We start from the raw sequence: 17,581 nt of genomic DNA on the forward strand, positions 1-17,581 counted from the left end.
TTAAACTTAATGTTCCACGACTTCCGTGATGTCAATATATTGAATCAGTTTAGCTTTTTTCGGATTTTAAGATTTTACCGGAGAATAAGATAGTCTTATATCATATCACACAGAAATTTAACTTGAGAGTACACCTTGAATATATTCTTTGTATGTTCATCTAGTGGAGGCTACTTCTGAAGAAAAAATAGACTGGAAAGAAATGAAGAAACAATAGAAAAAATCAAAAGGAGGATTAGGATACTTGGAGGAGATTGGCATTAAAGGTGATGAAAAGTGTGAGTAAATGGGGAAAGAATTTGGGAGGTAAAGAGAGATATAGACGGATAGTAAGCAGAGAGAATAGAAGCAGAGGAGAAGAAAATAGGAGATGATAGTGGGGAGAGAAAAAAAAAGTATAAAAGAGTTGAAGGGGAGTGGCTCAAAGGAATATGAGGCTTATTCATATACTTATATATTTATTTACTTATTTCTAACTTATTTTATATCTATTTGTTTATCTATTTGTTTATTGGTTTTCTTATTTTACAATCTCGAAATGTGAAGCATTTTTACTGAAGCTCACTTGGGACCCCCTGGGGTGGGGTGGGGTGGGGCATCTTTGGGATCAAGCAAGTTTTGCGACACACAATCCACGACTTCTCTCTCCTCCAAAGGAAACCCAGGAAAGAACTCGGGAGGGCGATGAAGGGAAGGAGAATAGGGAAGTGAAAGGAGGGGATGGAGGGAGGTGGGAGAGAAAAAAAGCAAGAGTGAGGAAAGAGGGGAGGGGGAGATGGAAGGGGAGAGAGATGTGGAGCGAAAAGGGGAGAGGATGAGAGGAGGGGGAAATAGAGATGGAGAAGGACGATGAGAGTGAGGGGGAGAGGGAGGGGGAAAGAGAGCAAGAGAGAGGGAAACAAGGAGAGGGAGAGGAGGGTTAGATAAAAAGGGAGAATTATGATGAGAAAGAAGGATAGAGGAAAGGAGAGGTCGAGGGGGACGGGAGGGTAAAAGGAAGGAAGAAAAGAGCGAGGACGGTTACAAAAGAAAGTCAGGTAGTATGGGAAGAGGGAAGAAGAGAAGCAAAGAAGTCATGTAATAAGAAACATTAAAAAAAAATCCCAAGGATTATAGAATATAATCCATCAAGTATATTGTTATGTTAGATAAAGAGCATTCCAGTAGATACTCACTAACACTTTTCGAGTAATTTTCTTTATAAAACTGACCCTATCACGCTTATTCTAGTTCTTATTCTAGCTTCGAGATCTTGGGTTGTAATTGAAAGAACAGAAAAAAATCATGAATGAAATAAGTCAACAAATCGTCTTCCCTGTAGTGTGTAAAAAAAAAAAAAAAAAAAAAAAAATCTCTCAGCACATAAACCGAAGCAGTGAAGCTTCGAATCGTCCTCTCTGTATCCCCGGGATTTGCCAAAGCTTCGAATTGGCTTCGAGCACCTCCTCCCGAAACAGCGCTAAGTGTCGCACCAGCTTTTAGACACTGCGTGGAATTAATTCACTTTTTATTTGTCCATCTGAACTCCACTGGATTGTGTGAGACAGTGAAAGAGCTAGAGAGTGAGAGAGTGAGAGAAGTGAGAGTGAGAGCAAGATTAAGAATGTGAGAGGGAAAGATTGAGTGTAAGATTGAGAAAAGGAGAGAAAAAATACGTTCATAGCGCAATACTTTCGATATGTTATCTTTATTGTGATTCCATAAGCAGGGTCAGAGGAGGTATTAAGGGGATAGTGGAAGAGTTTGGAAAGGTATGCGATAGTAGAAAGTTGAGGGTAAGTATAGGTAAAAGCAAGGTGATGAGATGCACAAGAGTAGAGGATGGCAGTGGGTTGGAAGTAAGTCTAAAAGAAGAGAGGCAGGAGGAAGTGGATAGCTTTAGTTATTTGGGGTCGCATGTGGCAGTAAAGGGAGATGTGGAGGTTTAGGTCAATTGTAGACTGAGAGAAGCAAGTAGATGCCTTGGGGAATTAAAAAGTGTTATGAGAAATAGGCATGTGGGAATGGATGCAAAGAGGAAATCGTATGAACGGGTGATTGTGCCGACGGCATTGTATGGGGCAATGATTTGAAATTTTGGAAAGGCAGAGGGAAATAGTTTGAATGTGTTTGAGATGAAGTAACTGAGAAGTATGGTAGGGGTTACTAGGTTGGAAAGAGTGAGAAACGTGGAGGTGAGGAGGAGAGCGGTAGTGGGAAAGGAAAGGAGATGGCAGATAGGACTGATGAAAGATTATTGGGATGGTTTGGACACATGGAAAGGATGAGTGGTGAATGATTAGTAAAAGAGGTGTGGAAGGCAGAGGTGTTGGGAGTAAACTTGAGGGGACGACCGAGGATGAGATGGACGGACGGAGTGAATGAGGCGTTGAAATTGAACAAGAGGGGAATGTTTGTTGAGCAAAGAAGGAAAAGACAGGAGATAGGGATGAATTGAGAGTGATAGTGAATAGATGATACTGTTATGCAAGGAAGGGAGAGGCGAGGGTTGGGGGAGATGGAGTGCATGTGTTTGAATGATATTTTGACGCAGCCCGAAAATTATATCTCCCCGTATTCTCTTTCTCTGCATGAGGGGACGGAGAGGAGGGGTTGCTTATTAAGTGGAACGGCCTTACTGTGGATATACTCTGTCTCGCTACATTGCTTTTGACCCAACGAAGAGCTAAGATGAGAGGGGGAAAAGAGTGGTAGATGGGAGTGGAATGGGTGAGAGTAGGTATGTGCCTTTGACTTAGTTACCTCCCTGATATGGGAGGAAAAGGTCTTCGTGTACATATATATATATATATATATATACATATATATATATATATATATATATATATATATATATATATATATATATACGTATGTATGTATATATATATATATGTATATATATATATATATATATGTATATATGTATATACATTGTATATATATATATATATATATATAGATACATAGATGAATGAATAAATAAATATGCCAAAAAGAACAAAATCATGATAAATATCTAAGGTACACTTAATAAACAAGAAAGTGAGTGACGAACTAAGGACGTGCTACAGGGATCAAAGTTCACGCCCTCATTCATTTCCTTGCCTACTAAACATCAACTCCTAACTTCCATTGTCCACTATTCCTTGCAAATGGTCTGTAGTATAAGTTGTGGTTTTATCTACGATGTGTTGAAATAATATCTCATGGTATATTTCGTTGTCAATTTGTCACTTGGTTGTTATTGGGCCTAAGTCGTAATATGGTGTGTAAACGCAAGTTGTTTTCACCATTAAAGGAGTTTTGATTCGTATGTATACAATATTATGTACCTACAACTTTTTCATGGAGCACAGGGATGAGTATTATGAAGAGGAGCAGGAGGAGGAAGAGGAAAAGGAGGAAGAGAAGTGGGTGATGATAGAGGAAGTAGAAGGAGGCGTGTGAGAAAGAGAAGAAAAAGCAGGAGGGGAAAGCGGAGGAGAAGAGGTAGGAAAAGCAGGAGGAGGAGGGGTTGAATATAGAGGAGATGGGGAAGGAGGTCGATGAAGAGGAAAAGGAAGAGGAATTGGGGGTAGGCGGAGGAGAACTAGAGAAAAGTGAAGGAGGTAAACTAGAGAAAAGAGGAGAGGAAAAAAGAAAGAAGAGGAGAAAGAGGAGAAGTAGGAGAAATAGGAGAAGACAGAGAAGGAAGAGGAAGTACGTGGTAGTATGATAGAAGATGAGATAGGAGAAAAGAGTATGCGGAATGAGGAGAAGAGATGAAGATAGAAGAGGACCGGGCGAAAGGAGGACATGGGAAGGATAATAAACAAGCGACCAGGAAGGGAAGAGGGAGTGGAGGAGGAAGTGCGTCTGGAGAAAAAGAAGAGGAATAAAGAAGCAGATTTTTACTCCCCAAAAGAACCAGACCCCCCCCCCCCACACACACATACACACTCCTTCCCCTCTCCCTCCGTCCTGCTGATCCAGTCTCATCTTTATTTATGTCGACTGGGATTAAGGGGGATTTGTCTACGGATTTTACAACTTCCGTGGAGATTAAATCCTTTTGTTGAGAGAGAAATGAACTAGTGTGACTCTTTCACTTCTGTCACTAACATAGCGCGACTCATTCACTAAATCTAAGACAGGTGGCATCACTTTGCTGGGTTAGATGAGGTTGGTTGTTGTTCTTAGGAGGCGTAGTTTACTAACGCTTCTATCCTGACATCGCTTCAACGTAAATAAATAAAAGTTTAGGAAAAAACACATCAATCTTTGGTCTTTGGAGTGTTCTTGGCATGACGCTGGAAGGCCACGACCAAAGGTAGGAAGGACATACACAAACGCTCTTACAAAACTTGCTTCTTGACTTCATTTCCGAGTACTACAGTGGCCTGGTTGTTCTGTACGTCGTACTTTTTCGATAATTGTCAATTTAAGAGGTACAAAACTCAATCACGTCGCAAATTTACAATCTAATGACAAAAGCTGTTCACAGATCCATGGAAAACCTCAACCGCTGTAGTACATAGAAGTGAAAATCACAAACACAAAAGACAAAGACACGTGATAGAGGCAGATTTGAACTGAGATACACATTGACACTTGAACCCAAACACATAGACTCGCGAGCATGTTCTGCTGTTCTCGAGTACTGAAAAATAGGGAGTTTTGTTCTTGTAACACCGAGGAGCCACCATAATCTAGCCTAACTCCTGAACTCAGAAACTTATATCTGAGTATACACATACACACATGCACACACACCAACACAAATACCCCTTTCTTATATATATATATATATATATATATATATATATATATTGTTTGAATCTAGCTCACACATCTGACTTGTAACACATTTAGAGTGAATGAAATGAGTTCCCAAGACCCCATGTCTTTGGGTAACTTAAAGAAATTACAAGGCCGCCATTCACTTTTTGGTATAGTGAAAAAAAGTGAGAAAAAAACACAGTTGGAAAGTTTAACACTATTCATTAAAGTTAATTGGATTACATGAATGATTACAATCACTGAACATAAAAATGAGTAAATAAGTTTCAAAATAGAAGATTCCCGCTCGAAAAATTTTAACGGGGGTGAAAGAAAATTAATTAGTTAGTAGATTTATTTACCAACGAAAATTACTGTCTAGGTCTCACGCGTCACTACCATAGACATTACCACACTCCTAAATGAAACACTAGCTAAGTTAATTATCTTACGACTAATACAGGGGGAGTACAGAGGACTTACATCAGCCGACAACCCTTCCGAGGCGACACACCTCTACATGGTACACACACTTCTCCTAAACTGACTCTCTGACACGCCCAAGGCGCCCTGGTTCCTTCTACAAAAATCCTCTGATTGGCCCATAGGAATTGCGTCTATGGAGATTGAACCTGATTGGTCAAGTTAAATTAAACTTTCTGCGCCGCTCTAGGCTGAATGTTACGCAAAACGAAGAGCAAGGCCTAGTTGTATGGGTCTTCCCACGCGTCCTATATACTCGTTCTGTAATCGGACACCCACATAATCGCAAGCGACGTCTTATCCAAAGTAATAATTCTATTTCAACCTTACATATATGGGAATATGTGTGACAACATGTATACACACACACACACACACACACACACACACACACACACACACACTTCCAGGAGGGAAATAGCTGTCGATCACGAGTCGAACACGTGATCCAAAAAAAAAGACCAAAAAGACCAAGTGAAATACACACACACACACACACACACACACACACACACACACACACACACACACACACACACACACACACACACACACACACACACACACACACACACACACACATATATATATATATATATTGTTATGCAAGAGTGCATTTTTTTCTATGATAAACTATGTATTATGTAAATTATGTATTGTGTATGTATTATGTACTATGTATGAAACTATGTATTATGTATGAAACCATGTACTATGCAAGTTTATTGTCCGTTCGCCTTCAACGACTACTGTCGTCTGCTAGGTGATACGTTGTTCGAAGGTACGATGAATGTATTCCTTGTATGGTGGTGTAATGTGAATGCTTAAACGCACTAGTACATGAATAATTATATGTAATCGTCATGTACAGTCAGATATAAATTTGTATCTTGTAACAAAGAATGTGGATGCCTTTAGTTTTGCTTTATTGGTGGCCGAAGGTGACGTGGGCGGTCGGCCAGGTGAGTGAGTTTGAGTTGTCTGGAGGGACCGTGGTAGTAAGAACTGGTGAGAATACCCTGTGTCAAGTAAGAGTAAACATTTTTAGTTCCAGTGCAGTTAGGTCTCTAGTGATTTAATTTAACTTTGATTATTATATTCCGTGTGTGTCTGTCTATATGGTAATGGTTATACTTGTGCAAGATCTTTATTTTCTTTAATACTCTTGTTAAAAGCTGCCGGCTTTTCCATGTTTCAATTCTCATTCGCTGGCAGCATCTTATTCTAAATTGGAATTGTTCTGTCATGCTTAAGCCCCCATTTATAATTAAATCTATTTTCCTTTGTTGCTCTTTATTTGAAACAATATAAGAAACAGTTGACTGGTAATTACGCATAACTTAAGGGCCCAAGTCCTCTCTCAGCTAATTCGGACTTTGTTACGCCATATTGGGGCCCTCAATCGGAATACTCGGGGATCATCGTGCCCTGGGAAGTCGTGGCATAACAAAATGGTGGAGCTGCGGGGTATCATATAAATTGAAGGTACACCATATAACTGAAGGTAACGTATAGATTGAAGGTACCATATAAAGTGAAGGTACTATATAATACCGGGTACTATAGTGTGGTATTATGATTGCACGTATTGTGATTGTGCGGCGATCGTACTATATGTGGGGTACCATATTGTGCAACGAGTGTATTATACAGAACAAGGTATCGTACTATAAAGTATAAGTACAGCGGTGTAGTATTAGTGCGGTATACTTGCAGTGAATAATAATTGCTTACTGTTTCTTGAGTATTTAACCATTGTTTATGAACATTGTATTAATTAGGTTATAATTCCTCACTAGCTGATATGGAGTCTTTTGACATTGCACAATTCATTAAGAGTCCTGGGCTTGCCCTTTTGCAGAACTGTGAAGTACTTAAGGATGACTGGATAGCTTTGGCTAGGTTTTACAAGGTTCAAATCACAGGTAAATCTAACAAGGCTGATATTAAGAAAGCAGTCATTCAAGATTTGATCTCGAAAAAAATTCTGGAGGATAGTGCCAAGGCATTGTGTGACATGGAGCTTCAAGGAGAGACGGAGAGAGATGAGGATAAAGCGGAAATTACTAAGATGGAGTTGGAGGTAGAGAAAGAGAGGATAGCTCTAGAGAAATTTAAAGTAGAGAAGGAGTTGGAGAAGGAGTTGGAGTTGGAGAAGGAGAGGATAGCACTTGAAAGGCTTAAGGTTGAAACGAACTTGAAGTTCGCAATGATGGAGAAGCAGGGTGTCCAAGGGTTGCTGGAACCTACATTTGATATAAACCGCGTAGTACGCCTTGTCCCTACTTTCCTAGAGGGTGACCCGGAGGAGTTTTTCGAGCAGTTCGAAAGTTTGGCAACCACCCTCTCCTTGCCTAAGCCATATTGGTGTGTGCTGGTACAAACGGCCTTAGTGGGTAAGGCTCGTTCATCGTATTTATCCTTGTCCTCTGAAGATCAGAGCCAGTATTCGGTAGTGAAGGATACAGTGCTGAAGGCATACTTATGCACTCCAGAATTTTATAGACAAAAGTTTAGAAACTGTTTTAGAGGAAACCACCAGTCATACCTCGAGTATGGTAACAGTGTTAATAGATTATTTAATAGATGGCTATCAGCTAGCGGAATTGAAACTTATGAGGAGTTAAAGGAACTAATTGCACTGGAACAGTATGTTAAGGGTATTCCACCGGACGTTCGAACCTATTTGCTAGAAAAGGAAGTAAGTAGAATTGATCGAGCTGCCACATTGGCGGAAAATTATACATTAACGCATAAATCAAGTAAGCCTCCTTCCCCTCCAGGCATTTCTCAACCTCAAGAGGGAAAGGTACACAAGGGTAAAGGTACCTGGACCCTGGGTAAAAGCAATACAGATGTGTCAAAAATTGGTTGCTTTTACTGTAAAAAATTTGGGCACGTAAGGGCAAGGTGTCCTGAGTTGACTAGAGAGAAACGTGTTGCTAATGTAACTTTGCTTTCTGCAGATGTAAAGGAAAAAGGGGATCCTGATGTGGGAAGAGAACGCAGTCTGTTTAACCCATTTGTATTCCCTGGTACAGTGTCTGTCGAGGAGGATGGGCCCGGAGTGTCTGTAACTGTGTTGCGAGACACTGCTGCATCGCTCAGTATGGTATTACAAAGCGCTGTTCCTGACGTAGAACAGGCGTTGACGGGTGAGCATGTATTGATAAAGGGCGTTGGGGGTACGATGACGGTTCCCCTGTGTAAGTTGTTCCTCCGAACCGAATTATTATCTCGGCCTGTGTTGGTTGGAGTTGGAGAGACTTTACCTGTTGAGGGAGTGAGTTTCTTGCTAGGAAATGATATAGCGGGAAAGTTAATTGTGCCTGATCCCGTGGTGAGTATGACTCCACTGGAATGGGATCCTGCCGAGGGTTTGGAAAGCGAGTGTGGAGATATTTTTCCAGCATGCGCAGTTACTCGCAGCCAGGCAAGGATGAAAACCAGTGAAGAAACTGCTGATATGGATATTAGTAGTTTGTTTAATGTAGACTCTAGTACAGGACCTGCTGTTAAGCCAGATGAACTTGCTGATCGTGATGTGGATTCGCCTAGTCCCGGGGTTCTGCCGTGCAGTCTGTCTAGCGATAAAGTGAATGAAGCGCAGAGTAATGTAAGTGAACGTGTGGATATAAGTGTTCTCCCAATGACTCGTAGTAATCTGATATCTGCCCAGAAAGCTGATAGGACATTAATCCCATTATTTGCAAGGGCCATACAAGATAAGGACATCTCAAATGAAGCTACATGTTATTATACGCGTAATGATGTACTAATGAGAAAATATAGACCGCCAGATGTTCCTGCAAATGAGAGTTGGTGCGAGTTTCATCAGGTTATCGTTCCGGACGTGTATCGAGAGAAAGTCATCAGTTTTTCACATGACTACATAGGAGGACATCTGGGTGTGCAGAAAACTTTGGACAAGATTATCAAGTACTTCTATTGGCCTGGTATCCATAGACAAGTAGCACAATATTGTAAAACATGTGAAACATGCCAGTTGGTAGGTAAGCCTAACATTGTTATTCCTCCTGCACCGTTGCAACCTATTCCTGTAGTGCCGGAACCTTTTACCCATGTGATAATTGATGTCGTGGGCCCCCTTCCTAAAACCAAAAAGGGGCATCTGTACATGTTAACCCTAATGTGCACTACCACCAGGTATCCAGAGGCCATTCCACTGCGTTCCATTACAGCCAGGACTGTGTTGCCAGCCTTGACAAAGTTCTTCACCCTATTTGGAATACCGAAGATTGTGCAGTCCGACAGAGGTACCAATTTTGTATCAAATATCTTCAGGCAAGTAATGTCTCTTCTTGGGATTAAACAATATATTGCATCTGCTTATCATGCCCAAAGCCAAGGAGCCTTGGAACGTTTTCATGGAACCTTTAAAACAATGTTAGCAAAGTATGGTCATGAGACTGGAAATGAGTGGGATGTGGGTTTGCCATTCCTTCTATATGCGATCAGATGTGCTAAGCAATCTAGTCTCGGGTTTTCTCCAAGTGAACTATTGTTTGGCAGAGACATAAGAGGACCCATGAAGCTACTCCATGAGAGCTGGATAGACTTGGAGCATGCCGATAACTTGTCTGAGTATGTGTCTAAGTTAAAGGAAAACCTAGATGTGGTACACAGGTTTGCACAATGTAATTTAAAACTAAGTCAAGAAAAGATGAAGGAAAATTATGATAAAGATGCAGTAGAACGTAACTTTGAGGTTGGGGATGAAGTTCTGTTGTTCTTGCCCGTAAGAAAGTGTCCATTACAAGCAAGGTACAAGGGACCTTTCAGAGTTATAGGTAAACGGGGAGATTTGAACTATGTGATATCCACTCCTGATCACAGAAAAACAAAAAGGTTAGTACATGTAAACTTGATTAAGAAGTACCATAGAAGAGACTCGGGAAGTGCTGCTAAGACAGAGGAGAAGGTAGATGGTACTGTAAATAGTTTAGAAGTTGTGGAGATGCAAAGTGAAGACGACCTTGATAAAATTCCTGTAGGTAACAAACTCAAGAATTCTGATGTCCTTGCTAATCTAAATAGTAAGTTGTATCATTTGTCTGACAGCCAACAGTCAGATGTTTCAGAATTACTGCAAGAGTTTGTGGAAATCTTTGGAGATGTGCCGAGACCAACGACTGAGGCAGTTCATCATATTGAACTAGTGGAAGGTGCCGCCCCGGTAAGAGAAAAGCCCTATAGAATGTCCCCCCATAAGGCAGCTATTCTCCAGAAAGAGGTAACATTTCTTCTTGATAATCACTTAGCAGAGCCAAGTAAGAGTGACTGGGCTGCTCCATGTATTCTTGTGCCCAAAGGAAATGGGGAGTATAGAATGTGTACTGATTACAGAAAACTTAATGCACTTACCAAGGCTGACAACTTCCCTCTTCCTCGCATAGATGACTTAATTGACTCAATCGGCAAGGCCAAAATTATAACTAAATTAGATCTAATGAGTGGCTACTATCAGATGCCACTGTCTGAGGAGGCAAAACGTGTGTCAAGTTTCATAACACCTAGTGGACTATATCAATACAAAGTAACTTCATTTGGCTTACGGAATGCACCCGCAAAGTTTTCACGTCTAATGTCTAATGTTATTGCAGGCTTGGAAGGTGTGTGTGTGTACATCGATGATCTGTGCGTGTATTCTCAGACGTGGGAGGAACACTTGATTTCCCTGAGGTCCTTGTTCGAAAGGTTAAGGAAGGCTAGGTTGACTGTCAATCTAATGAAGACTGAGTTTGCTCATGCAAAGGTGACCTTTTTAGGCCATGAGGTGGGTTACGGTACGGTTGCACCTATGCACGCCAAGGTTGAAGCCATAGAGGCTTTAGCTGCTCCTGCCAACCGTAAAGCAGTCCAGCGTTTCTTAGGTGTAGCAGGTTATTATCGGAGATTCTGCCCTAATTTCAGTAAACTTGCTAAACCACTCACTGACTTAGTAAGTCCTAAAGTAAAATTTAGATGGACATTAGAATGTCAAGAAGCCTTTGATAAGATAAAGTCAATCCTTACTTCCAAACCTGTCTTACATGGTCCTGATTTCTCCAAAAATTTCACTATTAATGTTGATGCTAGTGATGCTGCTGCAGGAGCTGTGTTAATGCAAGAACATGATGGAATATTGTTTCCTGTATGTTATATGTCTGCAAAATTCAAGAAATACCAAAGACACTACAGCACTATAGAGAAGGAAGCAGCAGCGTTGTTGATGGCTTTGGAAAAATTTGATGTGTATGTTGGAAATAACCCACAAAAAATAACTGTTTATAGTGATCATAACCCTCTTGTCTTTGTGAACAATATGAAAAACAAGAACATGAGGTTGACAAGGTGGTGGTTAGCTTTACAGCCATACAACCTGGAAATAAAACATGTGAGCGGTAAAAATAATGTAATTGCAGACAGTTTATCAAGACCGTACTAAAGTCTTCTGACAATCGTGGTTTCTGTACTGTGGTATTAGGGTCACGACTACTGTATGGTAATCTAAGTGTGGTTGAGGCTGGTTGTTTATTGCCTCAATATCTTGTAATGTACTATGAATTATTGTATAAGTTTATTTTACTATTTTGGAACTTGTAGTTGAAAAATGCACTATTCCGGTTATAAACACTATTGTGTTTAATTTAAAGGTGAGGGTGTTATGCAAGAGTGCATTTTTTCTATGATAAACTATGTATTATGTAAATTATGTATTGTGTATGTATTATGTACTATGTATGAAACTATGTATTATGTATGAAACCATGTACTATGCAAGTTTATTGTCCGTTCACCTTCAACGACTACTGTCGTCTGCTAGGTGATACGTTGTTCGAAGGTACGATGAATGTATTCCTTGTATGGTGGTGTAATGTGAATGCTTAAACGCACTAGTACATGAATAATTATATGTAATCGTCATGTACAGTCAGATATAAATTTGTATCTTGTAACAAAGAATGTGGATGCCTTTAGTTTTGCTTTATTGGTGGCCGAAGGTGACGTGGGCGGTCGGCCAGGTGAGTGAGTTTGAGTTGTCTGGAGGGACCGTGGTAGTAAGAACTGGTGAGAATACCCTGTGTCAAGTAAGAGTAAACATTTTTAGTTCCAGTGCAGTTAGGTCTCTAGTGATTTAATTTAACTTTGATTATTATATTCCGTGTGTGTCTGTCTATATGGTAATGGTTATACTTGTGCAAGATCTTTATTTTCTTTAATACTCTTGTTAAAAGCTGCCGGCTTTTCCATGTTTCAATTCTCATTCGCTGGCAGCATCTTATTCTAAATTGGAATTGTTCTGTCATGCTTAAGCCCCCATTTATAATTAAATCTATTTTCCTTTGTTGCTCTTTATTTGAAACAATATAAGAAACAGTTGACTGGTAATTACGCATAACTTAAGGGCCCAAGTCCTCTCTCAGCTAATTCGGACTTTGTTACGCCATATTGGGGCCCTCAATCGGAATACTCGGGGATCATCGTGCCCTGGGAAGTCGTGGCATAACAATATATATATATATATATATATATATATATATATATATATATATATATATATGTATATATATGTATATATATATATATATATATATATATAAAGTACATTGTCACACCTGTGATGTATGCATCTCAGGTATATAATTGTTATTATAATTTTCGATGAAATATTATGTCTCATGTTACGTATATTAGTACTATGCTACTTTGGTTATGACCAAATATGACACCGTAAGGTATTGTTTTCTTTACTCTGTATCGTATGTATTTATTAATGTAACTATGGTTTTCGTTTGTAATAATATTGTGATTGTTTTTCTTGTAATAATGTTGTGATTGTTCAAGTGTCCATTGCGCATGCGCCTCTGCTACGTCACAGGTCGTGACGTAAGAATATTTCATTTGTATTTCCCGCGTAAACAGACCAAAGACCGAATCCAATCAGGAAATTAGCCGGGTAACAATGTAGGCCCGTCAGGCTAGGTAAGGCCCCCCTTTGTATTATCTAATGAGCTACGAGTGTATTGCCTCGTCACGCATAGGTGAACGAGTCTATACATTTGGCCAGGCCCTGCCTAGAATGATTCCACCGGTCAGATTAAAATATTACTGCCTTGAGTTTAGTACCCTTTTCTTCTTGTTATAGCAGTGAGCCAGATTAACTAGGACTTAGTTTTGTAGGCACCACTCAGTGTGCGTGGAGTGATGTAGTATTTGAGGCTTAGGTTTAGCTTAATATTTCAAAACTGTTAAGTGATTTGTGAACCGGTTTTACGTCTGTTCACTCCCGTTAAAATTATCGAACTAGATTCTTTTGTGTAATGGATGTTAATTAGAAGTCAGATGTATTATTACGTAAAATCATGTCTGTTTAAGTGTAATCGTGTATCCTATTTGTTATTGTTTTCATGTCACTCATGTATTAAAAAAAAAAAAGGGGGGGACAAGGATGGGATTAGGAGTCCTACAACCTATAGCCCCAAAAGGGGACATTCCAAATAAAAAAAAAAAAAAAAAAAAAAAAAGGCATACGAGGGTCTGGGAGTTTTCTAACCAGTACCCTAAGGTTTGGGTCTTTTAATGTGAGTGGATGTGGTACAGATGAGAATAAAAGGGAAGAGATATGCGGTATGTTTGTGAGAAGAAAGATGGATGTGCTGGCTTTGAGTGAAACTAAAATGAAAGGAAAGGGCAACTGTGAGTTTGGGAGTGTAGTTGGGAGGTACTCAGGAATGAAAAGGGGACGAGGGAAAGAAGGGGTGGCTATACTAGTAAGTGAAGAGATAAGTAGGCGTGTAGTGGAGTGGAGGGAGGTGTCATCAAGGTTGATGTGGATGAAGATGAAGCTGGGAAGGGAGATGTGGGTTTTTGTAAGTGCGTAAGGACCTGGTAGTGAGAAGAGCGTAGAGGAAAGGGAGTCTTTTTGGGTAGATATAAATTACTGCATAGAGGGATTAGGGAGACCTTAGTGCTAGGGTAGGAAATGAGCCAATAGACGGAGTGATTGGGAAGTATGGAGTTCCAGGTAAAAATCGTAGTGGAGAATTGATGGTGGAAATGTGTCTTGAAAGAGAGTTGATGATAGCAAATACAGTATTTAGGAAGAAAGTCAAACATAAGTACACATGGGAGAAGGTGCTGGATGGAAGGGTGGCAGACAGAGCGTTAATGGACTATATAGTGGTGACCAGGAGTATGGTAGGAAGAGTTAAGGATGTAAATGTTCTAAGGGGAGAGAGTGGGGGAATATCAGATCATTTCCTGGTGGAAGGTAAATTGAGGGTGCAGAATAGGTGGAGAAAGAGGAAAAGGGCAGAAGGTAAGGAGGTACTTAGAGTGAACTGCTTATATGAGGAAAAAAAGGAGAGAGAGTATAAGAAGAAGCTGAAAGAGGAGTGGGAGAGAGTAAAGGATAGAATAGAACTAGGAGTGGAGGAGGAATGGGGATGGTTCAAGGAGGGAGTCATAAGGTGTGCAAAGATGGTGTGTGGAACAAGGAGGGTGTGAGGAAATATAAGGAAGGGTAATGAGTGGTGGGATTAGGAACCAAAGAAAGGTATAGAAGAAAAGAAGCAGGCGTTCATAGATTGGCTGCAATTTAGGACGAGGGAATCATATGAGAGGTACAAAGTAAAGAGAAGGGAAGTTAAACATAAGATAAAGGAAACAAAGTGGAGAGCAGATGTGAAATAGGGTAAGAGTGTGACAGAAATTTTTGAAAGCAACAAAAAAATGTTTTGGAAGAAAATTAAAAGAGAAAGAGGAGGCGAATCAAGTAGAGAAGAAAAGGTAAAAGGTGCAGGTGTAGAGATGATAACGGAAGAGAAGGCAGTGACAGGAATGTGGGTAGAGTATTTTAGGGAGTCGCTAAATGTGAAGGAGGATAGGGAGGGAAAGGTAGTCGTAGTGGGAATCGCTAAGAAAATGAGAATGATGAATGAGGAAAATGGAGGAGAAATAAGGAAATATGAAGTGAAAGCAGCTGTTAAGACGATGAGAGCAGGTAAGGCACCTGGTCTGGATGGATGTCATACAGAATGTCTGAAGAAAAGAGATACAGTTATGGTGGACTGGCTGGTGAAGTTATATAATGTTTGTTTAAAAGAGGGTAGAGTGCCGGAGGACTGGAGGAGTGCCTGTATAGTTCCTCTTTACAGGGGAAAGGGGGACAAGTGTCAGTGTAGTAGTTTCAGAGGGATCAGCTTGTTGAGTGTAGTTGGGAAGGCTTATGGGAGGGTCTTAATTGAGAGGATTAGGAGAGGAACAGAGGGAGTAATTGGTGAGGAACAGTGTGGTTTTAGGACAGGTAGGGGTTGTGTAGATCAGATTTTTGTGGTAAGACAGATATGTGAGAAAGCTATAGGAAAAGGTAAGGATGTTTTTTTGGGCTTTTATGGATCTGGAAAAGGCATATGACAGGGTACACAGGAAGGCACTGTGGGAGGTACTGCAGATATATGGGATAGGATAAAAGCTGTTAAAAGCAGCCAATAGTATTTAAAAGAGTATTAGAGCTTGTGTTAGGATTAGAAATGGAGAGTGAATGGTTTGAGGTAAAGGTGGGACTTCGTCAGGGATGTGTTATGTCGCTCTGGCTGTTCAATCTATACATGGATGGGGGTGGTGCGAGAGGTGAAAGCAAGGGTAGTGGGTCGGGGGTTGGAAATGATTAAAAAATGGAGAAAAGTGGCAGGTGAGTCAGTTGTTGTTTGCTGACGACACTGCGCTTGTAGCAGGATCAGAGGAGGGATTGAGGAAGTTAGTGACAGAGTTTGAGAAGGTGTGTGAAAGAAGGAAGCTGAAAATAGATGTGGGTAAAAGTAAGGTGATGAGATGTACAAGGGGAGAGAGTGACAGCAGGCTGGAAGTGAGCATTAAGGGTGAAAGACTGGAGGAAGTGGATAGTTTTGGATATTTTGGTGAGATGTGGCAGGAAAGGTAGGAGTGGGGGTGGAGGTAGAATGTAGATTGAGAGAAGCAAGTAAATGCCTTGGTGAATTGAAAAGTGTAATGAGAAATAGACATTTGGGAATGGATGCTAAGAGGAGGTTATATGAAGGAGTGATTGTGCCAACAGCATTGTACGGGGCAGAAACATGGAACATGAGAGAGGAAGAGAGGAATTTGAATGTGTTTGAGATGAAATGTCTGAGAAGTATGATAGGGGTTACTAGGCTGGATAGAGTGAGAAATGATGAGGTGAGGAGGAGAACAGGGATGGAAAGGGAGTTGGGAGATAGAGTTGATGAAAGAGTATTAGGATGATTTGGACACATGGAAAGAATGAGTGAAGAAAGGTTAGTAAAAGAAGTGTGGAAGGCGGAGGTGGAAGGAGTGAATATGAGGGGGCGTCCTAGGATGAGATAGATGGATAGGGTGAAAGGGGCATTACAAAATAGAGGAATGTCTGTTGAGGAAGGACGGGAGAGGACAGAAGATAGGGTGAATGGAGAGGGGTTGTGTATAGATGATGCTATGATGCATGAGGGGGAGTGGGTGGGGGATGGGGGGTGAGGAAGTATGTATGAGAGAAATTTGACGCAGCCCGAAGGGATTTCTACCCGTCTTCTCCTTTTCTGTATGAGGGGACGGAGAGGGGGGTCGCCGAATTCATGAAGTGGCCTTGCTGTGGATGTGCTGTGTCTTACGACACTGCTTCTGACCCAGGGTAGTGTACAGGATGCAGGGATGACCCGTCATCCAGGAGGTGCGAGATGAGAGGGAGGATGGAGGGTGGAAGGAAGTGGAATATATAGGAGATGGAATGGGTGGGAGTGGTTTCTGTGCCTTTTTCTTTTTTGCAACCCCCCGTGTAGGGGGAAAAAGCCCTTGGTCTATGTATGTAGTTTGACTTTCTCCTGGTGTTCTCGACCGGGTGGCGACCTTAATCCATTTACTTGACCGTTTGAACACAGTACCAGACATAGGGTCTAAGGGTTCCCTCCGTTGTTACGAACCTCTGAACTTCACAAGGCCAGTGAACCTTTTGGTATTTTTAGATAGGTTTGTAACAATACATATATAGATAGATAGATGCATATATGTATATATTCACACACACACACACACACACACACACACACACACACACACACACACACACACACACACACACACACACACACACACACACACACACACACACACACACACACACACACACACACACACAGACACACACACACACACACACACACACACACACACACACACACACACACACACACAGACACACACACACACACACACAGACACACACACACACACACACACACACACACACACACACACACACACACACACACACACACACACACACACACACACACACACACACACACACACACACACACAC

The 17,581-nt window shown here is 40.9% G+C and overlaps 1 protein-coding gene across 1 annotated transcript in view; it reads left to right on the forward strand.

Moving 5' to 3' along the window:
* The window catches only part of LOC143036674 (uncharacterized), a 41,018-nt gene extending 29,162 nt beyond the window's left edge, over positions 1-11,856 (forward strand). Inside the window, exons 2-5 of the mRNA XM_076204230.1 lie at positions 7,023-7,306; positions 7,427-10,780; positions 11,000-11,377; positions 11,830-11,856. Coding sequence (XP_076060345.1) covers positions 7,023-7,306; positions 7,427-10,780; positions 11,000-11,377; positions 11,830-11,856 — 4,043 coding nt within the window. The remainder of the gene's footprint in view (positions 1-7,022; positions 7,307-7,426; positions 10,781-10,999; positions 11,378-11,829) is intronic.
* Positions 11,857-17,581: the final 5,725 nt, after the last annotated feature.

Source organism: Oratosquilla oratoria, chromosome 21, assembly GCF_046742065.1.
Source record: "Oratosquilla oratoria isolate Oo_2021 chromosome 21, ASM4674206v1, whole genome shotgun sequence".
Taxonomy (NCBI): Eukaryota; Metazoa; Arthropoda; class Malacostraca; order Stomatopoda; family Squillidae; genus Oratosquilla; species Oratosquilla oratoria.